This window comes from Serinus canaria, chromosome 15 (genome assembly GCF_022539315.1).
Source record: "Serinus canaria isolate serCan28SL12 chromosome 15, serCan2020, whole genome shotgun sequence".
NCBI classification, from domain to species: domain Eukaryota; kingdom Metazoa; phylum Chordata; class Aves; order Passeriformes; family Fringillidae; genus Serinus; species Serinus canaria.
The window spans coordinates 6,696,888-6,723,007 of NC_066329.1; the positions used below are offsets into that span (position 1 = coordinate 6,696,888).

Consider the following 26,120-nt stretch of genomic DNA (forward strand, 5'->3'; position numbering starts at 1 on the left):
ATTTTTACACAACGTCCCAAGAGGCACATAATTCATGCAACCGAGATCCAGTACAGGTCTCTGTCTCGGAATTACAGCAGCGAGTTCTACGCAGATATTTTTCCGCGGGGTCACCTTACTGCACTCAAAGCTTTATATGCCGTGTGTGCCTTGTCGGGGCGTGGGACGCGGTCAGAGGGAAGCGGGCTCCTGCTGCCACCCCGGCCACTGCACAGACCGGCCTCGGAGCAATCCAGCCCCGGCTCCCGGCGCCGTGTGAGGCAGCGGGAGCAGCCGCAGGTGAGCGACGACTCCTTCTAGTGAGGGCACAGGGCCGCTGCTGCTTTCGGAGCCGTCACGGGCAGGGCGGGCAACCAGCCCACGCAGCATCCGAGCCCGGGCGGGGGAGCTTGCCCTGGAATTGCCGGACGGGCAGGGAGGGCCGCTACCCTTTGGCGCTGATTCCGCAGGAAAGGTTTGGCTGCCTCTGGGACAGCCCCAGCCCCACTGCGGAGCCCCCACCCCGCTGCACCGTCCTCTGAACCCGGGGGTCCGTCAGCGCCCAGGGGCCGAGGGACGGGCTCCGCAGGAGCACCGGCCGCGGCGGTGGCTGCCAGAACCCTTACGGATGGAGGCGACTGCCGCCCGCCCCGCCTCAGAGCAGAGCGGAGAGGCGGCCCGGTAGCCACAGCAGCCGCTCGAGTCTGTGATCTACGGGTGGTGGGAAAGGCTTGGGGGACCTTCCCCGGCCTCTTTGGGCATCGGAGGGCGCGGGCATCCGCTTCCCGCGGGGAGCGACGGATTCGCGGCCGCTGCCGGGCCCGAGCCCCGCGGGTACCGCGTACCTGAGAGCGCTCGGAGCGTACGGCACAGCCCCGACACTGCTGGGGGACGCGGCCGCCGCCACAGCGCCGCCATGCTGTACGGCACAGGGCCCCGCGCCCGCCAGGACCCTGCGGGCTGCCCGCGCAGCGCCTGAGCGTAGCGCGGTGGTGCCCTGTGGGGATCTCGCGCGGGAGCCGCCTGAGGGGAGCGCTCGGCCCGGAGCCCTCACGGGGCTGGGGGAGGCCGGCACCGGCTCTGGCGAATCACACACACCGGCACGGAATCGTTAGGGTTGGAAGGGACCTCAGGAGATCACCTAGTCCAAACCCCCGTACAAATCATGGCCACCTGGAGCAGGTGGAATGGTGCTTTGGAATGTCTCCAGAGAGGAAGACCGCACGACCTCGCTGGACAACTGTTCCAGTGCTCTGCTACCGCCAACGTAAAGTTGTTCCTCATGTTGAGGTAAAACCTCGTGTGTTTTAGTTTATGGCCATTGCTTCTCATCCTGTCATATCATTAGTGAGTTTCCCTTTCAGTCTTCTCTTCAAACTAAACAGGTCCAGCTCCCACAGTCTCTCCTCATAAGAGATGCTCCACCCCTCTCATCATCTTCATGGCCTCTGCTGGACCCTCTTCAATAGCTCCTTGTCTTTTTATACTGAAGAGCCCAGAACTGGATGCAGCATTCCAGTTCTGGGCTCCTCAATTAAAATCAGTTAAAATTTGTGTTAAAGTTAGACATTTGGAAGGAAAAAAAAAAAATCCCACAGTTTGCTTGGCTGGCTTCCCCCAAGATCCTCCTGTAGAAAGGGCTTAGGAAAGGCCATTTGGGAAAGAAAAGGATCATGAAGATGGCTCAAAACCTTCACTGATGTCCAAGACCTGTCCTTTCCCCTCTGAACCAGCCATTCCTCTGTAGCAGATGTGATAGGAGCTGCCACATCCCCTCCTCAGGTGCAGGTCACTGGCTGACAGAAGCCTCTGAGGAGGTTTGAATAATGCATCTTCTATGAGGTGTTAGAGGGTACACTCAGTGTTGCTCTGGGTTCCTGTGACTGTGATACATTCAGGATTGTGAGCAAGGGGTTCCTCTGCTGGAATGCTGGAGTGGGGCCCAAGTGGTGTGGGTCACTGACTCTGATCTGCACCAACAGCTTGCACACATGGCTGGGCTCTGGTGGGACAGATAACTGCTCAGGACAAGCTCTCAGAGTGCCTCCTGTGCCTCAGCATGCTGAGCATGTGCCTCAGAGTGCCTCCTGTGCCTCAGCATGTGCCTCAGCATGCAGTCTCCAGCAGCATGCCTATCCCTGTGCCACATGCCTGCTGTTGATTAAACCAGGGCAATGCTGCTGACCAAATGGGAGCTGTGAGAGTTAATAATGCCATCATAATGTTAATGATGTGTTCTGACAGCCTGAGGTAAAAGGCCTCAAAGCTGGCATCGATCAAAACAAATCAAGAGAATGTTTTCCTCGTTCAGAGGTGCTGGCTTGGCCTTCACTGAAGCTCCGTACTCGCCCTGCCTGCTGCTGTAGTTAGTGGGGCATATGTGTTAAGTGCGACCACAGCCAAAAGCAGAGTTTGGGACAAGAGAATCAGATGCTTTTTCTACAGAAAAAAAAAGGTCTTAGGCAGTCGTGGTTCAGGCTTTGGAGCAGAGGCCCCGCTCACAAGGGGGCAGCATCCAACCATTTTGTTTCAGAAAACACCGGTCCTCTGGTCTTCAGCTGAAGAGAAATGGCAGGAAATTAAAATCCTCCAAAGAAAGTTTTACAGAATTCACTTCACCTTCAGTGTAGTCTCATTGTTTTTCTTCACCCCGTTAATGTTTGAAAATACATTAAAAATAACAGGAATTATTATCACTTTAGTAAGTGGATTGATGATTTTTCCCCAGCATTATTGCTATTAAACCTCCCCTCCAAAATAAAGAAAACCAAAGGCAAACCCCCTGTTATCTCTAAAAACACTGTTACCCACTGCAACAGCAGTAGAAAGAAATGTCTAGAGCATACTGAGAGGCCTTTGAATTAAAGAAACCTTGAGCATATTCAGATATAATTTTTTATGCTTTCCAAGGTGCATGCATGCAAAGTTGTTTCAGCTTTGCACTATTCTGAGTTCAATCAGGCAGTGTTGAGCATATGCTCTTCACACTGATTTAGTACAGACGTGTAGGATCAAGGGTAGAATTAACTCTCCCCAAACACAAAACGTTTATATGAGATGTCCCTACAGCATTATGGTGTTCTGCTAATAAGGAGAGGCCTTAAACGTGGCAAAGCAAAGTAAAACTAAATTGAATCAAATGAAAGGAAGGTGGTGTTGGTTTCTTCTGCTGTGTCTCAAGTGAAAGGATGAGAGTAAATGACCTTAAAATGCTAAGGGAGGTTCAGATTAGAAAGTACAGCTGGTGCTGTGCCACTGTGTGACCATGTGAGGCTGGGGTGTGCCCAGCCCTGTGGCTGTATCCCACAGCTCAGGATAAAGCACAGTGCAGTTCCATAGGCTTTCCCATCAGGACTGCCAGCTTCAGAAGAAAGTCCAAAATCTGTGCTGTGCCATTCCACTTGTTCTTGCTCATTCTCACAGGCTTGATCCTCGAGAATGATAGAGACAAATAGCAGCAACAAGGAGTGGGTTGTGCTGATGGTGACAGTATCAGTAAGAGCAGCAGCCCCTGGTATTTCCTTCTGTCAGCACTGAGTAGGTGTGTCTGTGCTGCACTTCAAAACTCTTTCTCAGGGAGAGGAGACAGATAATGGTTATCAAATGTAGTTTCTACTGTATCTGTGGCTCAACTCATATGCCTTTATACTCTTAATTTAATTATTTTGTGGTTAGCATTATGCTGATTAGATAATTAGTGATATACATTTATATATATATATATATATATATATATATAAAATATATCTTAATTTAAGAAAACAGGTATTAAGTCCTTTAGCAGCAAATACTTTCTATTATCATGAAATCATTTAGATAAAGCCTTGTGTTTCTGCAATGAAAGCATATACTTTCAAAACTGAGATGAAAAAAACTTCTTCCAAGATAGTTATCAGACTTAACATCATATTTCCACTGAATTTTGTTAGTTGTAGCTTGTCATATTTGAAGTCATAAATACAGTAGTTGTGGTTTGGTTTATTTCCAGGTGGAAATGTTTATTCAATATACTTTAAGGAGTGTGGTATTAAAAGGGTAAAGGAGACACCCTGGATCGGAAATGTACACAAATCCATTCAACAAACAAAGGTGCTTTGTAAGTCATGAATTGATTTTGTTAGCAGGCAAACTTTCTCCTTTTGAATTTATTGTGAAGACGGCTTACAATTCTGTATGTTGTTTCCTTCTTAGGAAATACATTTTATTACATTCAAATGCTTACTTAAATTCTCCCTCATGAAGATGACCAGGACCAAATACTTTTTCTACCAAACCTTTTAAAATTTTTGACTTTTCAAGCACATCTGCTTGTCTTTCCTGTTTTTCTGGCATAATTTCTTTCATGTCTTACATTCCCAGATCAGCAGCCAGGTAGGGTGGGGACAAGAAGAGAGGTGTCAGGTAGATACTGTCTTTGGAAGTCATCACTTTGTGTCCTTTTTAGTGGTGGGGTGGGAAATCGATTCTCTCAGAGGTTGCATTTTGTGGCGTGACCTAATGAATAATTTACAGAAGTGTCAGTGAACTCTGCTGGGTCACTGGTTGAACTAAGCTGTCTCCACATAAGGTAGGACCTTTTGGTTTCTTACCATCTCTCTCTTTTAAAGATTATTCAAGAATATGTTCAGAAATTTGTCTCAAAATAGGACTAGTTCAGAATTTAATCTATGCCTTTTTATCCTTTCGTTCATTCGTTCATTCCTTAACACAGATCTTCTGTTCATAGTTTATCCTGAACAAGTAATAGATTGCAAGTAAGGGAAAAAATAGCAGAAACAGATGAAGCTTCAAGTAACACAAGTTCTTGGCTTCATTCAAATGCTTCAGCACATGTTGCCAAAAAACGTGAGGGTAGAAAAGGGAGAAATGTGGTAGACTTAACTGTTTCAGAGTTTTTGTGACGAGTTATAAAGTCTTTGAAAGCTGAAAGGGTTTTTCAGCCTTCTTGATAACCTCTTAAGAGGCAGTATAAACACAAAATAGTCTAATTGCTTGTATTATCTGTTCAAATTTAGAGTACGACTTTGCTGGCCACCTTTCTTCTCTTTTAGCTGTTTCCTGTTTTACATATCGCCAGGCAGTTTCCTGATTCAGACATGAGTGGTGCTTCCTTTCTTCAAAATTCCTCTTTTGCGTGTTTCTCAGCAAGACAGACTAATTTGACTGTGGAAAACAGCACATTCCCATAAAAGAAAATCCCTCCTGCTATTCTGAAAATGCAAGCTCAAAAGAATTTTCTTCCATTCAGTGTTTCACATGATCTGTGGGGTTTATGATAATGTGCTAACTCTCCCGTCTCCCTTTGTTTCGGCTTTTAAAAACCAGTCTTTGTCCAGGATTATTAGAAGAAGGGAATGCCATTTGTTGTTATGCCAGGCATGGATTTAGGGGGAAAAGCTCTGGCTCCGTGCTATGCACAGCAAGTGGGAATGGCCCTGCCACGCTGCATCATGTGACTGCAGCTGGGATCTCTGTACATGAGCAAGTCTGCTCAAGTTTGTGCAGCCAGATCAGAGCTGAAGTGGCGACTGTCAGGGTGAGTCAGCCTGAACCAGCCAGTTATCCTGAGCTGCTGCCATATATGTGATGTTGCTCCCAGGCTATTGCATCCTGGTTCTACACCTTCTCATAGATGTGCCCTGTAAATCCAGTACCTGATAGATATTCTGAAGTCTTTTAAGATCTTGGCCCTACATAAAAATTGTATTACACCAATACAATTTGTAGCTCTTTGCATTAATATCAGGGCAGATAATAATAATATGTATTAATATCAGGGCAGATTTTTACTGTTTAGACACTGATAACTCATATAGATAGTATATAAATTTATGCACTGTGGAGTTTGTAGCATTGTTAGTTCATTAGTAAAAAAACTTGAAAAAATATCCATACTTATAAAGACCATGTGTTGGGCTAACAGGTATATTAAAGAGGCATGAACCAATGTCAATCAGGCTACCAAAGAAACTTCTCTGGGGGAAGAAAATACCCCATAGCATATTACAAGATTTCAACTTTCTGTTCACTTGGAAGCAATTTATGGACATTATCACACAGTTTGGGTGTCTTAACCAACTTAACCTCTAGCTTTGTATTACTTGCAGTTATTGCCATTCACCATTTTTACTTATGTTATGAAATATGTAGACAACAGCAAGGGTTACTTGCAGGCGTAGCTTTTATCACACAAGTAAACAGCTGTGGGCAGGCAGAAGCAAGTTTGCTCCTCCCATGCTTCAAGCCTGAAGAGTATAATTCAGCTCCAAGTTAGAAGACTTTTAGAAGTGTTGTCATGGGATGTTGCTCAATCTGGGAAGTCTTGGCACTAAATTATGCTGCTAAGCAGAAGCTGGGCTGACACCACCCACAACTAGCTGTAGTTAACTGCAAGGACTTCTGCAAAGAGCAGCTCTATACTTAACACAAGGTAAAGCTGTATACCTTCTCAGTGCTTAGAGTAAGTTTTTGCTGTTTTTGCTTTTCTCCACAGCACAGCAGTAAAAAAAAATTCTCTGCTAATTTGAATTGTGGGAGGCATCAGGGATCATGCAGACATAACCAGCTTTTGACCAGACAGGAAATTACTGTCAGTGAAGCTGGACTATAGTATTGCTCCTTCATTCTTTGTTGTGCTTGATGTCTAGATTATAAGAAAATATTTGCAGAGCTAAAGCTCTGTTATACATGGATAGTTCAAAGTTACTCTGTATTGACATTGGGGACTGTGCTGTATTGTAGGACTTTAGTTATGTTTTGTTTAGAGCTACTAGAAACATTTCAATCTTCACCCACCTATTTTTTGCTACAATTCTTTTTTCAATTAATCTGCTTAAAATTTTTTAGTTTTTACTTGTCATGCTCTCAGGTGGTCCCTAATTCTTTCAAGGACCTCCCCTATCATTTGACAAAGCCTGAAGTTCTCAGAACTTCAGCTCCTGTTTCTGCCGCACTTGGTACAAACACATTCTTTAAGTCTTTAAAAAGTTTCTAGGCTTGAGCTTCAAACACTTGCCGACTAGGTCTGAGTTTTGCAGTGAGAATGCAGCAGAGAATTATTACCATATTGTGTTTGGGATTTTTGATTTTCTTCTGATTTTCTTCGATGGTGCAATTTAATTGCAGCTGGATTATATTGTTCCCACCTCGAAGGAAACAGTATAGAGAGACAAGATGAGAACAAGGTTTCCTAGAATAAGCCTCTTCCTTTATCTTAGAGCTGTTTGTAGCAGAATATTTTTCCAGCTAGAAGCCACAGAAATTCAAATGTGCTATTTATAATGTATTGATTGCAGCTCCTCCTGTAGTTGCTATTAAGCCATTTGCTATACATACCTTGCCTGCCTCCAGCAGCACTCTAAATTTAACCCGCATGCCTAGGTCTTGTTCCTACCAATTCTGCTCTGGCTTTAGCATGCCACGTCTGAGCTGAAAAAAGAACTAAATCCCTTGGGCCAAATTCATTCCTGAAGTTGCTTGATTGAACACATTGCATTTATACTGAGCACAGATTTGGCTCACACCTGACTTTGTCAGCATTCACTGTGCTGTAACTAAGTAACAAGAGCACGGTCGTTAGGGGACAGATGAATAGCTTTCTCTACGGTTATTAGAGCACCGAGCACCTTTAAGGAGTGCAGAATCTCTGAAAGGAGGAGTTGGGGAAAAGGACACCGCTCCTTTTAGAGTCTGTGTAACAGAACTGATAAGCTATTCCTGTGATGTGATCGAATGTGACTGAATACTGCAGGCTCTTGGACTCTTATTCTGTAAAATCCACAGGAGAGCAGCACAGGAAAAGATCGGCGGGAGCAGCTTCTGCTATACTAAGGAAGGTACATATTTATATTTTCTGATTTGTCAGGCTTGACATGATGTGTTATCTTAGATAATGTCACTATTTTAAACAGTGGTGCTTGTGAAAGAAGTTGTGTTTTCCACATTCTGACTGGCACTCATTGTCAGGAAGCCAGTCCGTGGGCAGCAACAGCTTTCACAGAGAAAGAGTAGGACATATTTGTGTGTAATGCATTTGTACTGTATTGTAGATCTTGACAGCTGAAAAAAGTGAGAGGAGATAACCCTGACTAAATTGAAAGTTTAATTTATGGCTATAAGTATGCTGGAATTTGGTATTCATTTATATTGAAGAAAAAGCTGAATGCAAGTCAAGCTTCAGTTCAGTCACATTTGGTTGAATAGCTGCTTTTATAAGTGTTTTGCTGCAGATGTATTTTATGGAGGTTTTCATTCTCGAGAGGGAGTTCTGCTACTCCAAAATATCTCTGAAGAAGAGACAAAAGAGAGTACTTTTGCTTGCCAGCCCTGTTGGTGCTTATAGAGTATCCTTCTGATGCTCATAATGGATTTTTTTTTACTTTCTGTCTTTTACAAACAAACTCATATTTACCAATACTGTCAACCACGTCATAGTGATAAACCCTGTAAATAACCTTAAACAACCTTTACTTTCTCTCTGCACTTCTGCTTATTCAGTCATTGCTTCTCCAACAAAGCCCTCAGGTTCAGAGCCACATGCATTTGCACAGCTTTGCGGTGTTCAAATACAAAAGAAAAACTTCCTGATTTACAGCTTTAGTTTGAAATAATGAGAAAAGAGTTTGATCACATTAACACTGCAAGCAACTTACTTGACATCCAAGTTTAGCAATATTTCCCAGAAGTCTGGTACCCAGTTAACATCTGCCAGTCTCATACTGTTGTCTTTCAGCATTCCTTCAGGATCACTGGAATTAAAAGTGACTGGGAATTTTTTGAAAAAACATAATTTTGGCAGCAGTCCTTGAAAACCGACCTTAATGTGTGAGGCCATTCTAAAGCTCTCTCAGAAAGCAATTTCTAGACAGAGACCCTCTATGCCCACTCCAGGCACTTTTCTGGGGAGAGCTTTCACTCAGGCTTTGAAACCAATCCCTACCCTGCTCTATCTCAGGCTCCCTCTTCCCACACAATGTTTGATTACTTGCTATGCTGTGGTGAATCCCACCTTCCCTGGTGTGTTAAAGTTGTAAATTTTCATATAAATAAGTCATCATTTCAGCAGAGATTTCCTTCCTAATCCTTCAGATCCCTCAGCAGGTGTCCTCACTACCAAGTTTCAGTTGTGCACTCACCCCAGCCTGAAGAGCAGCCTGTGGACAGCAGAAAGCTGTGCTGGGGGAGAGACAGATTTACAGTAGATTAGCTGGTAGCCTTGGAAGCAGGGCAAGAGCATGCAGTAGGGATTTGGGACACTAAGGATTCAGCCTTGTGATATCAGGAAGAGACTGTAAAATAGGTCTGTCCTGAGAGCAGTTAGCCAGTTTGGTCTTTCCTCTTTCAGCCCTTTCTCCCTACCTCCATTTGGGGCAAAGTCATTAAATAACAGCTTGATTTTACTCCCTGGAGAATGTGAAAATCTCAGCTTAGCAAACTCTTCACAGACCAGCTCCTAGTGTGCTGTCAGGGCAGAGCACTTTCTACTTTTGTCAGCCCACTGCCTCCCAGGTAGGATTTGTACAGTTCTGCTGAGCCACCCTAGCCACTGGTCTTAAACACTGGTACAAATAGTACAAACACATCTGGAGTGCTCCAGTAGGAATAAGGACTATCAGAAACAAACACTTCCTAGGGGTACCTGGAAGGGTCTCATTCCTGATAAGCTGTCTTTGCTTAAGGCCTGGGAAAGTGCGTTTCTTATCCTTGAAGAATTCTCTCACCCAAAACTCCGGCTTTAATCACGCAGTGTGTTCACTAGGTCAGTCTGGATTAGAATGCTACAAACTCCTGTAGACCTGCATGTTGGATGGAGATGAGGCCTCTCTGTGTGGCCAGTTAATTCTAAACACTGCACTTCTTTATGGGGCACACCACCATTATATAAACCTTCTGCTTTGGGTAATAGCACTGAATACCATCTACAGAATGGCTACTGCGAAGGGAGTTTAAGTGGCTAGCAATTATCTTAATTGGAATCTATGTGGGGAGAATGGATTTAAACACCCTTCTGAATCTTATTTGATGAGGCTCCCAAGTAGGCAATAGGCACTTTTCTGTTCTCTTCCTTTCAGTCAGTAAGAAGAAACTTGTATTTGTTTCCTTTCAACATGAGAAGAGGGAAGAAGAAGAAGACAAAAGGTTATGGGGGCAGAAAACAATCATCAGAACTTTGCATTTATAGAAGACAGAAATTTTTATAGTCATGGCAGTGAAGCTAAATTATAGTAATTTGAAAAAAACTGAGAGGAGAATCTAGATTTCAGGCAAGAAATACTGAAAAATTATATAAAGTCTGTTCAGATTGTTTTCATGATGTCAGTGGAAATTCTGAATGTCAAACTCCCAGACTAAGTTTCCATTGAAATACAAGCTATTCACATTTGGCAATATGATGATTATTCTTCACAGAACAGTTGCACTCACTTGAAAATACATAAACAGTAATGAAAGAATAGAAGGTAAAAGATTTTTTTTGACCTTTAAGTGTACTAAATTATGAAGCTGTTGAATTGTGTTGCCTACAGCAACAGGATACAATATGTTTGGCAGAAGTTAGTTTAGACTTTCTGACCAAAATACTCTGCCTTTCTTTCTCTGGGAAAGCATCAAGAAAAACAAAATGCCACAAAAGAGAGATTGCCTCATTCAAGACAGCACAAGACTGAGAGTCAGAAACTCCAGTCCCAGCACAGCACAGATCTCCCCTGGCCTAGTACAGAACATTGTTAAAATATGTGTAGAAATGTGCTGACTCTTCTGCATTGTTTTCACAATGCTTCATAAACAACTAATATGTCCTTACTAGTGTGCAAATCCTCTGCTTACTTCAGTGCATCAGTGTCTAAAGGCATAATTTCAGCAGAAGCTGAAAAAGGTTGAATGATATAAACTTATCAAGTGCTCCCCATTTACCAGGTTATGTGAGTTAATAAAGTCAAAATTAGATTCTAAACCCTTTAGCACCACAATGCTAAAGCACTGTCTGGATGTGTGGAGACTCGTAATGAACTCTTAAACAACCAACCAGTACTTGGCAGTTAGATTAAATGCATGAAAAATTATAGCAAGACTGCATGTACCATCTTTCCTCAAAGGCCTGAATTGTCAGCTGGCTGAGAGCCCTTTAGGAAAGCATTTGAAGCACTGCTTGTCTCCACATTTTCCCAGTTGTTCATAAACTCAAGAATAATAATGTCACATAGGCATTTGCTGTGCAGACAAAACTACTTTGCCTTTCCTCAGGTGTTATCCATACATTTATAGCAGGGACTTTTCTGAAAAAGATTTATTCAGCTTTACAATGCCTTGAAAGTTTACACACGTAGCAGTAACTTTAATTCTTGTGGCAACACAGAGGAAGATAAAACAGCTCATCCAAGGCCAGAGTAGAAAAACATTGCCAAAATGAGACTCACAGTTAAGTCCCCTGGCTCCGGGTCACAAAGTTTACTCTCATTCCAGCCCTAGAGAATAACAGGCTAATGTATGTGCTGTCTTTGTACAAAAGGGGTGGGGTTTTCTGTGATAATGTTTAGGACTTAATTTTCAGTATTAAGCAAAGCAATATCAGTTTATCCAAGCTAAAACTGTCATGAGAAGCTCTGTAATTAGGCTTAGTAGGATTCACCTTGATTAGAGAAATATTCTATCCAGCAGTTTTCCACCTCACAAGTATTTCAGTATTTGTCATCTCTTATTTTTGCATCTGTGGGAAATGACATCTTGTTAATTACTCATAATGTAGTGAAATGTAAGCTTCAGAATAGTTAAACAGTCAAATTTGATACTTCTTTAATGCACTGAGTGTGAATCTCACTAGGGTATATGCTTTTGTTAAAACTTAGACCATTTAAAGGTGCTTACTTTCACATGCCTTTTTTTCCTTCTCAATAAACATCAGTTTTTAGCAAAGGGGTGTTGGTTTGGAATCAGAGAAGCAGTTGTAATCAGTAGTTTACATCACATTTCCATACACCTTCCTCCAACAGTGCTGTGAAAACTTTGTACAGTTTTGTGAAACACAGAAAAAGATCAATCCAGTTACTTGGACTTACCTTAAAAATTGATGTTACCAATTCTTCTAATCCTTATTTTTTCACGTCAGGGAATTTGAGGCGCAATTATTTTTTAGCAGAGGTTGGAAAAATGTACCAGAAGGATGAATAAATAGCATTACTGAAAGATCCTTATTGTAACCTTTGCTGAAATGGCTGGAGTCAGCTGTATGAGAATAAAGAACAGGATGTATTGGTTTGGGCTCCATCACATGGGCATTTTTATGATTTTAGAAAAACTGAAGATCATATGATAGTAAGGGGATACTGAATCCCCTAACTTAACATCTGTTGGCATAATAGCAGATCCCTAAGTCTGAGCCAGTTTTCATGGTTTCTTTTAAAGCCATTGGAATGACTTAGGTGTTTCATCTCCACAGGCAGGTAAGTTGAGGCAGCAGATTCCCACATTTTGTGTCTGCTTCTCTCTTTGAAAATGTCTTTTTAAATCTCTGTAAACTGAAACAGAGGTACTCGCTTTCAAATGCTGATTGTTTGATTATGGTGTACATCAGGGGAAAACTGCTGAGCTGCATTATCAAGTTATGATTTGGTCTTATGAAACCTGCCAAAATGAGTAAGATTAGATGCATAAGAAAATAACTCAGTGCTTTAGAAAGACTCAAGAGTAGTTTGACAGGTTTGGGCATGAAATTTTAATATGTTTTCTTCTAAACTCTGTCTTCTCAAAACCAGATGTACTGATACATGTTATTCATTCCTTCCCATAATGTTGTCCCTCTAGTTTTCTGTTTATTCCCTTGCTGAATTTTTCATTTTTCTGCTATTTTCCACTTCAAATTTTAGCTTTCAAAGAGAAGGCTCCCTTTATTATGGTGTTTCTAAAGCACAGAAAAGGTTGCAGTGCTAACCTGCGTATTTGGAACCTGAGTATAAGCATTAAATAATAAGAGTGGCTGCCTTGTAATAAGTGGTTATGGGAAACTTGACTGTATGCAACTTTTATTGCATACTTAATGAATCTCATGAATCCACATTAAAGCTAAAATTACTGTTGCATTTTCTAAAGCTGTCATAACACGACTGTCTCCTAGGTAGTGGTAGTTTTAAATTGGTTGAATTACACACTTAATTTTCATATCAAATATTTTCCAGCTAAGAATATGAAAGCAATTACCTATTTTGGTACAGATCTTTTTTCCCTCTGGGTGCATGACCATCACCATGCCTCTTGCTCTTGGCAGACTGCCTTTACAGTCTACTGCTGTCACTAAATTTATTTTCACACCTAAGAAGACAGAAATTAAGAGAGACAAACTTTGAAAAATACTGTGTAAAAAAAAGAAAACCGAAAGTGTCCTTTTTTCTTTTTTAGAAGGTACCTTCTCTGGAAAGTGGTTTTCAGGATAATTGCTTCCTGAAGAAGTTCAACCCATACTGCCAGTTTATGAAGGTGCTGGGGTGTTATACAGAAATATTATTAATAAAAAACCCCAGTAGTTGAAAAACATTCCTTGATACTTTAAAAATAAGTGAACTCATCTAGGAATGGAAAAATCAGCATGTACTCTGTAGGTTGTTTCTCCCTGTGACCAGCCTCTGGGGAGGCAGGTGGGCTCTGCTCTTACATGTGGTACCTCTTATGTGTGGTAGCATTCAGGTGGGATTCAAGTGCAAAGATCTGAGGCACTGTAAAAAAGTGGATCCCTCAGAGTTCTTGATTCAGTCAGTCTGAAACAGAAGTCTCAGCATTCCTGCAGGACAGGGAGCAGGGCTGAGTTAGCCTACAGAGGCTGTCTCTCCCTGTTTAGAGAAATCTCATTAAATGGTCTCATAGCAATGCTAAGCAATAAGGGAGGAAAGCTGTTCTCCCCAAAATAACCTACCTAGTTCATCCTGCTGCTCCCATCTACTCTTGGTGTCTGACAGATCTTTGAAGGGCAGCCCCAAACATGCTCGCATGATCTCATAGTGCTGAAGCAACAGCCTGTGGCAAGGTCTGCTCAGAGAATGCCAAAGTATCCATTATAACCAGAGAATTATGTCTGGCAGTGGTCTGCCGTGGTTCTAAATGCCAGCACTCTTCAGTGCTACAGGGACCTGACTGTAACTGGACTGCCACCAAGTGAGTCACAGGTTTGCAGGGTCACAGTTTCATGTGTCCAGAGGCAGGAAAGTTAGAGATCTGCTGGCCTTAGGAAGTGTTTTCTGGGTTCCATCCATTTATTGGAGTTCAGAATAATTATCTCTCACCTGTGTCAGTAATCCAAATCCATCAACAACAACCATACAATCAACTAAGCCAAGAAAGTCAAGTAAAGACCAGTCAAGTGAAGCTAGAGAGATATTTAATGTTAAATTAATGATCTTTCCACAGCCCTATTGAAGTTTTTAGTGGACAGATAATGTCAAAAAATTTCATGTAGAAAAACTAAAAAGAGCTGAAGTTCCATCTGAAAGGTGCAGGGCCTGGTCAGCTGAACTACTTCTGCACAGAGGAAAAGAGGAAAAATTGACATCCAGGCCTTCATGATCTTGTTGAAGTAATGAAGCAGGCTCATATTAGCTAGGAAAAAATATTCAGAAAGTCCGAGAAGCAAGATATTAATGTGCTAATGATGCTGGCAGGCTCTGAAAGGAAACGTCTCAGGTCAGACTTTGCAAGAAAAGCATTAAAGGTAATTGTTAACATTGGTGACTACTTAAAAGCAAAAGAAATAGACTTTTAACAGCTCCAAACAAATCATACTTGCTCTGCAACTAAGATAAGAGAATGACTGAATAAAATCAGCTGTACTGTATCTTGAGCATATCTCCATGGAAACTCAGTCGTCTTCTGAAGTCAAAATGTGTTCTGCATGATGATTCAAAATTTAAGTAGTGGGATAGATTTTCCCCATGTGTATATGCCAAATCCCACTACAGAGGGGGAGGTCAGACCATCCATAACAAATAGGATTTTTCTGGGACAATATCTGGGGAAACAAAAAAGAGAAGCAAGAACAAGTAGAAAGAGATTTGTAGGAATGTTATCTCCCAGAATGAGATAATCCCTTTGTCATTGGTCTTGGGTAACTTAGGCAAAATTTTTGAGGATATTGTAGCTCCTGTTGGAGCTAGAACAGATTTGATACTGGAAGCTCCTTGTGCAGTGGCGTGCTTGGAGCCAGGACTGAGCAGCTGTGTGGGGGAAGGGACCAGAGCATTAAATAAAGCTACTTGTTGACTGTCTGTAAAATTGGCTTCTAAAGGAAGTGCTACAAAGCACCATCCATTCCCAAGTGACAGAGAGCCTTTTACAGCTACTTTAGACACAATCATAATTAAACTCTGTGTGTTCCTGTTCAGTACGGTTGGTTGTGGGTTATTTAGCTCAATATTTACAAAAAGGACAGTCCTCTCCTGTGCCACCTTAACCCTGGGTTGTTTTTCTCTTTTCTTCCAGATGCTGGAGAGCTCTTCAGTCCCTTTGTTCATTGTCTTCATCCTGCTTTTCATTTTGCTGCTCATTGTGTTGCTCATCAGGAAAAATGCCACTGCTGCCCTTATCTGGAATGAAATAATCCGGGAGAAAGTAACCAATTTCATCATGAGTCAGAGCAAAGAACAGAGGATTTTAAATTTTGTGCTGCAGAATGCAGTCCGAGGAGACCCCTGTAGTGTGCTGGACACCATAGATAAATACTGCTCCCAGAAAGAGTGGGCCATGAATGTGGGTGATGAGAAAGGTAATTGCAGCAGGGGTCAACATCTGAAAAGATCCTTCAAGACTAGCACAGGACAGGACATCTGATTGTATTCACATGGCAACTTCCATCTGCTGCTGCAAAAAGCCCAACCCACACAGCCTTGTGGTCAGCAGAGTGGTTCTGTGAACAGTCGTGCCTGTTTGTGCAGACGTTTTGGAGGAGGGCTGTCCAGTGACTCATCCAGAAAGTCACAGCCCCAGATGTGGGTTTCTGTGCTGTGCACATTGCAAGCATGGAAGCATACAGTGGCAACTTATGGGAAAAATCTAGAGTTGCATTATACCTCACTTTTTACATAGGGTGCCTTCAAGACATAATTCATTATGTTAAATACTTTCAGATCCTTAACAGCAAGATAACAAATTGAAAAAAACCCCAAAATTGTGTTTAACTACATGAATTTTGTATACACAAACATAAATTAGAAGTTTCTATTGAAGGGAGAAGTCCTATCCATGTCATACAATGTAAGACATTGTTGCTATTTAGCAAGTAAATCATCTTGTTCTTGTCTCCTAAAGAAAAATATGGGAACAAAACCTTTCTTTCATAGCTGCAGGAAAACAGCAATCTTTTCAAAAAACTATAGTGGCAAAATGGTAATATGTTCCCTTATGAATTAGAAACAAAAGCATCTCTTGCTGGGAAATTTCTGGGGAAATTTGCTTAGTCTGGGATTAACATAGCTAATGAAAAACAACTGTAAGCATTGTGATAAAAATGCTCTTCTGACATGTGTACAGTTTTTAAAGTAGCTCCTCAGCATACCTGGCTGGGGTGCTTAGGGGAGCAGAACTGTGGGTCATGGCTGAGTAGGAATACTTAAAGCTCTAAACTTTGAACATTTGTGATTAAATTCTTAATAATTTCACTCTAGTTTTGCTCTGATGGCCTTTCCTCAGATAAAAGCCATCAAAGCTTTAGTCTCTGAGATTTCAAGAGTAACTACAAGGCTCCAAGATGCCTCATCATCATATTCATAAGCAAATAGCACCCAGAAAAATATCCCTTCATGACCATGGCTTAGCATAAAATCCCTTCCACTACTTTTTGAGTTTAGTTATCTAGTTTCTAGCCATACCAATAAGAGGAAATTTCTCACAAATAAATCCTTTCCTTCAAAAGGACAGAATAGAGTCACTGTCACTTCTTTTTGGGAACGTTTTCTGGTCTTAACAATTGACTAATGTTTTCCATCCCACAAATTCATGCAGTGAAACCCAATATTTTGCAGCTTTGTAAGTAGATTTTTCTTTTTTCCTTTAAAGATGAGTATTTGGAATAAGACATTATATATGAGGGTACAGCATGTAACATTAGCAACAAACATGAGCACTCAAAATCCAGGAGTTATATATTTCACAAATATGGCCAGTTTCTGCAGTAAATTCTTGGAAAAAATTACTGCATTTCCCCCTTCTAACACTATAAATTAGTTGATTCAGGGAATTGCATAAGATATATTCAGGGAGTATAAGTTAATTCAGGGAATTCCTTATTCAGAAATGTGTATATTGTGAAACTAAGATTTCTTTTAGTTGAAAGTTTGCACTTGGAAACTTAAAATGTCCATGATTAACTTGCTCACAGGCCAGTTTGCAAAGGATACAGTATATAATTTGATATCAGCTCTTAATTTTTGAATGTTCTGAGCAACTGAGTACACGGGTTTTTTTAAAGTTTCTTATCACTAACTTGCTCTTCTGTATATGAACCAGTTTGATTTTGTTAAAAGGTAATCTTTTCCCATTTTAATCAGGTAAAATTCTGGACAAGACAGTGGAAGAGGCCAATCCATCAGTTGCCCTGGAGCTGGGAACTTACTGTGGCTACTCAGCAGTGAGGATTTCTCGGCTACTGAAGGCAGGAGCTCGTCTGCTCACTGTGGAGTTCAACCCAGAATTTGCCGCTATAGCTAAACAGATGATTGAGTTTGCTGGAGTACAAGATAAGGTAAATTCCATTTGTCTGCAACTGCTACAGCAAAACTGGTTGGATTTTGGTTTTGTTTTTTTTTTTCTTTTACCCGTGGGCCTTATAAATTTAACGAGCTCCATTCTTAGTTACAGTGCCTGACCTCTCACAGCAGGGTATATATACTATATTGCCTTCCAAAAACCAGAATACTGGGTTTCTCAATATAAACTAAAAGGTTCAAATTGGTGTCAAGACTAACTAGAAAAACTGAACCATAGTCCAATTTGTTACAAAAGCTCACAGGAATCGGTTGTATTATGTGCAATGGACTTCAAATGAGAAATATTTCCCAAATCTAGCTGGTCACAGTACCCATATCTAAGTTTTGTGCAGTCAGAGGTGTCTTGACTCTCTATAGCTGGTTGAGATGCAGGTGTTTCCAGTCTATCAACCCCCAGGCTGGGGGATGCCTGAGAAGTACCTGTCTATTCAGCAGACATCTCACTTCAATGGAGTTGGAAACACTGGAGGAAATAAGACCCACCAAGGGACCTTCTAAAGTGTTTCTTAACTTCTTGAAGAGAACCTTAAGTACCAGTACATCTAAAACTGCATTTCCCCATTTGACTTAATTTCCTGATCAGCTATGAGTCATAAAACAGACATTTTCTTACCACTTTCTTCCTCCTTTCAGGGTATATGGTGCTTGCCTAAATAAAAATCCACGTGCAGCAGCTGCTTTCAGTTTAACAGTAGTTACTCCAATAAGCCTGTGAGGAAGATGTAACAGCCTCTGTCCTGTCTCTTCCCTCTCCTGGCTATATAAATTTTACATACTGTAGCCTCCATCTTTTTTCTAGCCTAACATGTTCTCTGCATTTTTTCTTCCCTTGGACTACAAGACTCAACTGAGATCTAACTAAAAAAAAAGTAATTAAAATCACTGTTTTCAACAGGAGATTTCCATGTTTCCAGTAAAGAGACACACAGCACAAAAACAACAGGTCACTTTTCCTGTTTTTAATTTAAAAACCAACAAAATCCAAAACCCCCAAATTCGTATTTTGAAATTTAACTGAGTTGGTTGGTCAAAAATAAAAAGGTACATTTTGTGGCAGTGTTCACAGGGGTCTTAGGATGAGGGAAGAGACGAGAAAGTTGACTCCATGTTCAGAAGGCTTGGTTTATTAATTTATGATATATATTATATTAAAACTATAATAAAACTGTACTGAAAGAATAGAAGAAAGGATTTAGGCAGAAGGCTTAGCTAAGAATCAAAAAGGAATGAATAACAAAGGCTTGTCTCTGACCAAGACAGTCTGGACAGCTGGACTGCAATTGGCTATTAATTAGAAACAACCAGATAAGACCAATCACAGATCCACCTGTTGCATTCCACAGCAGCAGATAAGAATTGTTTACAGTTTGTTCCTGAGGCCTCTCAGCAACTCAGGAGGAAAAAATCCTAAGGAAAGGATTTTTCATAGAACTTGTCGGTGACAACATTTGACCTAACCCTGCCAAATAATTCAACTGACACAATATTGAGCTATAAACATGATCCCTGATGTCTGGCAACAATTTAAAATGAGCTGGGCGCATGTGATTTTTCTTAATGGTTCACAATTCATCACATGGATTTGTATTTCAGGTAAAACTCCTAGAAGGCCCTTCACAGGAAATTATCCCCCAGCTGAAAAAAAAATATGAAGTGGATACTCTGGATTTTGTCTTCCTGGACCACTGGAAAGACAGATACAAACCAGATACCATCCTGCTTCAGGTCAGTTTGCACTAGTCCAGTCTTAAAAGTAAAGCAGTAAATATCTTCATGTCTGTGAGGCCTCTGTTCTTTATGAGGGACCTCATCTGATGTAAAATGAAGACTGGCAGCCAAAATAGCAGCCTTACAAAGAAAGAGGATTTGAAGGACAGGACCCTAAACTTTTGTTAAGGACAACTGCAAACACTACATAGCTCAGGACTCAGTGAGTACTGCTGAACCCTTCTGTTTCCTGAACATACAGGTAAGCAGTAGAAATCCTACCTGGAGGAGTGCATGGCCTGAGTCTCACACTTCCAGGAGTGTGTGCATGGTTACCAACCAGAATACTTGACCCAAAGCCCATCCTGATCCTGGGAGTGGGTGAGACTTGGGACCTGCATATCCCAGCTCCACCTCTCTAATTTCCTCAGTACCCCTTTTATTGCCTGGGTCTATGGTGCCAGCAGAGCCTCTTGATGAAATACGATTTACTGGTACCATGCCTGTGGTAGCATGGAGTATGACTTGTCTTGGAGTCCTTACACTCCACCTAATCAACTGGCTGCAAAGCAATGTTAAGAAGAGTGCAGACTGCTCCAGCCAGGCACTTCCTAGGGAAATGCTGTCCAACTCTATGTCCAGCTCCAAATATGTAAAAACTATGCTTATTTCTTCCCAAGCTGCCTTGACCATTACTGTGGGTATTACAAAAATAAGTTGGCTGTAACAGCAGTAGGCAGTGGCAAAGGACTTCTGGATAGGAAGGTATTTTCAGGTGTTAACTGAGATTGACAACATCTGTACCTATTAACACAGCACATACTGATGCTCTCCTAGCTGAGAGAATTTTCTACAACTGCCTGCTTTTATGGAAGTGCCATTTTTCAATTATTTTCTTCACAAATAAATCTACTTTTTTGAGCCTGCCTCTTAGATTGAGAACCTGCCAAATACTTCCTGACCCCTGCCTGAGGACTACAACACTATTTTCTGACCCAGCCTCCCTGTTTTTTTAGTTTTAAGCCCTGTCCTCCAGAAAGCTGTTTGAAAAGGAAATTTGTTTGGGGTTATGAACAGCTAGTATTGAATTTACACAGCAGTAGCTGAAGAAAATGTTCCCTCTGTACAGTTATTTTGTACTCAGAGTATGCTTTCTTTTAAACTGCCTATGTAAGGATGACTGAGCTCTTTCCACAGTGCATCCTTATCAGAACTTAGCCTCACAACACAGCCAAAACAAACAGACGGTTTAGTTCCATGGTAGTGCTGAGTCTGATGCAACTGTGATACAAAGTTGCAAAAAAAATCCCATGAAATTAAGAGGAGAAAGACAAAGAAAAGATCCTCAGATTTTCTCAGATGTCACAAACTTTCTAAAATGTATTCTCAGCAGGTATTGCAGTATGAATAGTGAATATGAATTTATTCAGATGAAATATGTATATATTGGAAGTGGTCCAGACAAAAAAAGCCAGACATGAAGAGCATCTGAAATCCTGATGACCAGTGGAAAATCCAGTATGTTGTCTCTTTTAAGCTTCTGTAAGCTGTGCAATAGAAACAGACTGGAGGGTATTTGACATCTCTAAAATCACTTCTACTGTACTGACTGGTGTTCAGTCCCCAGAGGCAAGAGCAATAAGCTCAACGGCTTCTGCAGGACACTCATCAACAGAACTACTCTCATAGACTGGGAGTGACGAAAAACACCCCAAGTTTTGGCTACAGCTACTGCCTGTAACCACAGGATAACAAGAAGCTGATTTAACTACAGACTTTGTTTTAAAATAGCTGGTAAGCCCAGATAAGCACTTCTTCTAGACAAAAAATACCAGTAAAAATTACGTTTTTAGATTTACTGAGGATAAACATTGCACTTGAAGCGACTACTGCAAGTTAGTTACGTCTTGTGGAAATTTGTCAGAGAGATCTTCATTGTGCAAAAACCTCGCTTCATGCCCAGATCCCAAACAAAATGGCAGGAAGTTGTTCAAGATGAAAGGAAAACAAGCACAGAAAATCTTTCATTCTTTTGGCAGTTTTGGAGTCTGAATGAGCCAAAGCAGTACATGCTACTCTCAGGTGACCTAAAGAGCTACTACAGAAGTTTAATGCCATATTAAAAATGTTTTTAAACATGAGATATGAGAACCAAAACAAAGCCACTTTACTGATCATGTAGACATAGCTGGAAACAAGCTGAGGAGCAAAGCACACACTTCCACTTGATTTGCTATTTCATAATCAGCATCTCTAATGTTGTATTAATAAACAGGAAAACTTAGCAAATGACCACAAAGGATCCAAGAAGTACTCAGCTTCTCCCATGTCTCTTTGACCTTCCAGACCTGTACCATGATGGGTTTTTGGATGCAGGCACTCGAGTATACCTGGTTAACATAAAAGTACATTAAATTCAAGCCAATGTCTGCTTAACAGCCACTATGAAGCCATTTCTCTTCTTTCTAGGAATGCAACTTGCTGAGGAAGGGCTCAATTCTTCTGGCTGACAATATAATTTTCCCAGGAGCTCCAGATTTCCTTAACTATGTCCGCAAGAGCCCCCATTTCCAATGCACTAACTACCCATCTCATCTGGAATACATGAAGGTGGAAGATGCTATGGAGAAGGCTGTGTTTTTGGGATAAAGAGAGTCATTAATAATCAACTTTTGTTTCAAATGATGTAAATGCAACTGCACAGGTTAACTTGTCCATGCTTTACAGTTTTTTTAATTATGATTTTTTTATTTTGGAACTTGTAATTAAACAAGCACTAGTGATGTTTTCAGGCAAGGTAGAAACCAAAATATGGAGTAAGTTGGGTCTGTGCCATTGTTCCACATAAACTCGGCAAACCCAAGGTGATGCACATTGCCTTACCTTGACCAACACATCATCAAACAACAGTCTGTCATTTTGAGCTCAACTTGAACAACCACAGTTTGGGTTTAGGGTGGAGAAATACAATGCAACTTCTGAAGACTTGTGTCCCCAAGCTAAACTCATTAATCATTAGCAAGAGTGGAAAAAACATCCATGTTGCAAGAAAAGACCATTTCATGGGCCCTATTTTTTCTAAATTACTAGCATGCCTCTTGATGCAGTGAAGGCTCCTATTGTGATATCAGATACTTCTTTGCAGATTTACTGCAAAAGTTAATCATCTCTATGTGAGAGAAAAGAGCACACACTGAAAGAAGGTAGACCCATGCAGTGATGACAACAATAAAAGAGAATTTTGAAAACACAAACAAATAAAATTATTAATCTGCCTACGCAGAGGCAGAGAAAACTGAAGTAGTAAACAGATTAAAATAAATAAAGTAACAGGTAACAAAAGGAGCAGACTCTTTCCAAAAGAATACAAAACTACATAGTATTTGACCTTGATGAAATGCTGGTTGTCCCCTCATTATACTGTACATACACAGTATGTGCTTTTAGGGGCAGGGAAAGCTGCTTACTCTGAAATGCTGGGTATGTTTAAGATGCTGTGTAGTAATAAAGTCCAGAGAGAATGGGTTCTAGCAGGTGGGTCCTGCATGCCCTGGTTAACCTCAGTGCTGTTACACCATGTGAATAGTGTGGTTGTCATTGAGAAGATTAAAAGCCAAATACGAAGTCTTTAACTCACCTGAACGATGCAGAAATCCAGTGGCGTTTCCTAGCATGTCCTGCTGTGATTATATAAGGCATCAACAGTCACATTTCTAAATAAAAAGTAAGAAACAACAGAGCAGGGGCATGACTTTTAATTTTTTCCATTGAATTCTGTACTGCACTTGAGGTGAAACAGACACAGAAAGATCCAACAGTTGAAAATCAGAGTGAAAATCAAGGACAACCATTCTTGTCTTTCCCAGTATGAATTCTTTCAAGCCTCTTCAGTTTCTTCCTTGTATAGCCCATCTAACCACAGAGGTCCCTCCTCTGGCCTGTGTGCTGCAGAAAATCCACCTCCAGGATACTAGTAAAGAGCAGAGGATCACCAAAAGAAAACTACAACAGGCTAAGGTGACAGAGTCAGTTTAGAAATGGACCAAGCAAACCATGGTGACCCAGCCAGTTTGTAGATTGTGCATTTCACAGAGACAGGAGAAGGCAACACTATCAGAGTTTTCCTGACAAGGTAACTCTGTCATATAATGAAAGACAAAAAATTTCCTGTACTGGGTTAGATTATGCAGAAGCAGCCTCAGGTGACTCTGTTGTACTGTTCTGTGTAGAGCCAACACTGAGTTCTAACACCTCCATCTTTCACTGTAAGTCAGTGATTAGTTCTGTAACACTGCTCAGCAGCACATCCTCTTGGTATTCAGCTCAACTCCAAGTCATTGGACCAAAGTCCTTCAGGTGGTTGGAAGCAATTTTTGCAAAATCTGCAATGCAAAATAATCTTCAAGTACATTTACTAGCATACACAAGTTTGTGGGGAAAACTGGAAAATCTGGATACATACGGTGGACCAGAAAATTTGTCTGTACATCTAGAGCCTTAACTTCCAAGAATCCTTGCTTGTGTTTAGCCCTCAACACCTTTGAACCCAACAGACATCACAGCAGGGCACATCACACAGGTTGATGAGCAAACCACACTCAGGAGGATGAGTAAGATTAAACAGGTAGATTCTTCTGCACTTTCCAAGAGAGGATCAGAATAATGGCCAGAATTACTGTTCAAGAGACTGTCAAGAAGATTAGGAAAGGTGGGAACTTGTAGAGTGGATATTTCAAAAGATGCAGTAGTGAATAACATATTTGTACATGTGGCAAATGTAACAGCCACCTTTTAGTATAAAAAAGTATTTTAATTCATTAGAAAGCATCTCCTACATGGCAAATTGTAAAAATAAACACAATGTATGTACTATCAGAATATTTGCAGAATTCCATATGTAAAAAAAATTTTTCCACTTCACTACATTTTTTAAATGCTCTTAATTATTGGTGGCAAGGGATGAAAAGAAAAAGCCTGACTCAGTTTGCATGACTGACAATTAGAAAAAAGGCTTTTGGTCAGTTGAGCAAATATGATCTGGAGTCACTGACACATAAATGTGAAATCTCCCAAGGAAAAGAGGCACTTTTCTAAATAAAGTCACACTTTGAATTCTGGGAGAAGGAAAAGGCAGACAGTGGATCTTCTAATTCAAACATATTTTAAAAACTTACTGAGTGTTACTGCAACATCAGCCTGTTATAGTTAGAAGACACAACCTATGCTTGCACAAACTGTGTATGGAAATGGTGCATGTGGAGCATGTGTTTAAGGAGTGCCCATGAGAATGGATCACTGATAGAAAGCTGCCAAGGGGAAGAACTCCCCTAAAGCAACATACATACATCTCTGCAAATTCTCACAGCTCGTGTCAGAAACGGATGGTCTCTGCAAATACTGGTAATTTACACCTATTCTCCAGATGACAGTTACTGTCTAGGTTGTCTTAGTGATTCAGGCAGTACAAGAGAGTGAGGTCTGGTTTCTGCCAGAGCCTCTTTGTTAACTCAAAGGGACATGATACTGTCTTTCAAAATATTGTACAAGAAAGAAGGAGGATTTAAGAGGTAGTCAAACATAGCACCACTGACTTTTGCAAAACAGCACCCATGGAAGTGATCCTTCCATCAGAATTTACTTGTCTGAGTACAGAGCAGGGTACAGGAGCCACTGCCTCCTCCACTGGCATGAGGAAGTGAAAAGCAGCTCACTGGAGAATTCTGAGCAATGAGTCAAACACTAAATGCAGTGAAGGGAACATACAGAAACTCCTACAAGAGCAACAAGAAGAGAGAAACCACAGAGATCCCAACTCTCCCACCCAGGGTGACACCAGCAGGTCAGTGATGTGTCCTTCCTTGGCAAAGCGATCAGGAATCAGTTATAAGGTACCTTACAAATAACAGTATGATGGCTGTGCACACACACACACGTTGAACAGAGTACCAGAGTTTCAGTCTTTGCCTCCGTCTCCACAGCTCAGTTAATGACATTACAAAGAACCTTCCTGTTTTAAAAGATCCCCCATCAGCTTGTACCAGAACAAGATCCTGCCACTGCTGTGCTTAAGAGACCTTCAAAGAAAGACACTGGGGAGGAGACCCTTGAGGACAGAATATTACCCCAAGACACTGCTGAAACCTGAAACAGATGAGGGCTGATATTTCTTGCTCACTGTTAACAGAGTAACCTTTCACCTGCAGGACTCACCACTTCTGTTTACCCAACCTGTGATAAGCTGGAAATGAAGTCATTTTGACAGCTATAAAATGTCAGTTGTAAAAACAACATATTTGTTTTAGCTCAGTACCTTACCTACAGCATCTGCTATTCATTGCCGTATTAGTGCACCCATAAAGGGAAATAAGATTCCTCACTGCAGTGGAACAATGATGACACCAAGCTGCAGGATGCTAAGTCCAGGAGCCCACATGTGAAACTGTATCCTCTAGCTGCAAGAACAGATCCAGAGATGATTTTACAAAACACCTGGGGATGCATCTGAAATAAGGAGGGAAGGTAAGCTGGAGATGACCTTCCAAGCTCTGTTTGCAAACATTTGCATGTTAATGAAACCTTACAGTGCTGTGAATGGTGCAATCAGGAATTCTCCTATGGCAAACTCTTTTACTGGCAGTGATTCATCAACCTTTCACTCAGAAAACCCAGCCTCTATTTTCTAAGACCTTGCAG

General features: G+C 41.2%; 2 protein-coding genes across 11 annotated transcripts in view; one reads left to right on the top strand and one right to left on the bottom strand.

Annotated features, from left to right (window-relative positions):
• TXNRD2 (thioredoxin reductase 2) overlaps positions 1-982 on the bottom strand; it is a 32,195-nt gene extending 31,213 nt beyond the window's left edge. Inside the window, exon 1 of one of the 3 annotated variants that reach the window (XM_009092354.4) lies at positions 825-982. In XM_009092354.4, the coding sequence (XP_009090602.1) occupies positions 825-897 (73 nt within the window). In that variant the 5' untranslated portion in view covers positions 898-982. Of the gene's footprint in view, positions 193-824 lie in introns of those variants that run through there. The other 2 variants (XM_050980691.1, XM_050980690.1) reach the window with 2 other exon arrangements.
• COMT (catechol-O-methyltransferase) lies at positions 151-23,164 on the top strand. 8 transcript variants are annotated; one of them, XM_018916557.3, is made up of 6 exons: positions 4,422-4,546; positions 7,762-7,814; positions 15,439-15,721; positions 17,502-17,695; positions 19,314-19,445; positions 21,897-23,164. In XM_018916557.3, the coding sequence occupies exons 3-6, from the start codon at positions 15,439-15,441 to the stop codon at positions 22,074-22,076; spliced, it is 789 nt and encodes a 262-aa protein (XP_018772102.1). In that variant the 5' UTR covers positions 4,422-4,546; positions 7,762-7,814; the 3' UTR covers positions 22,077-23,164. The 8 variants fall into 8 exon arrangements, with proteins under 8 accessions (XP_018772107.1, XP_018772101.2, XP_018772104.1 ...); XM_018916558.3 differs by lacking the exon at positions 4,422-4,546 and adding an exon at positions 6,224-6,439; XM_009092353.4 differs by lacking the exon at positions 4,422-4,546 and adding an exon at positions 6,224-6,409.
• Positions 23,165-26,120: the final 2,956 nt, after the last annotated feature.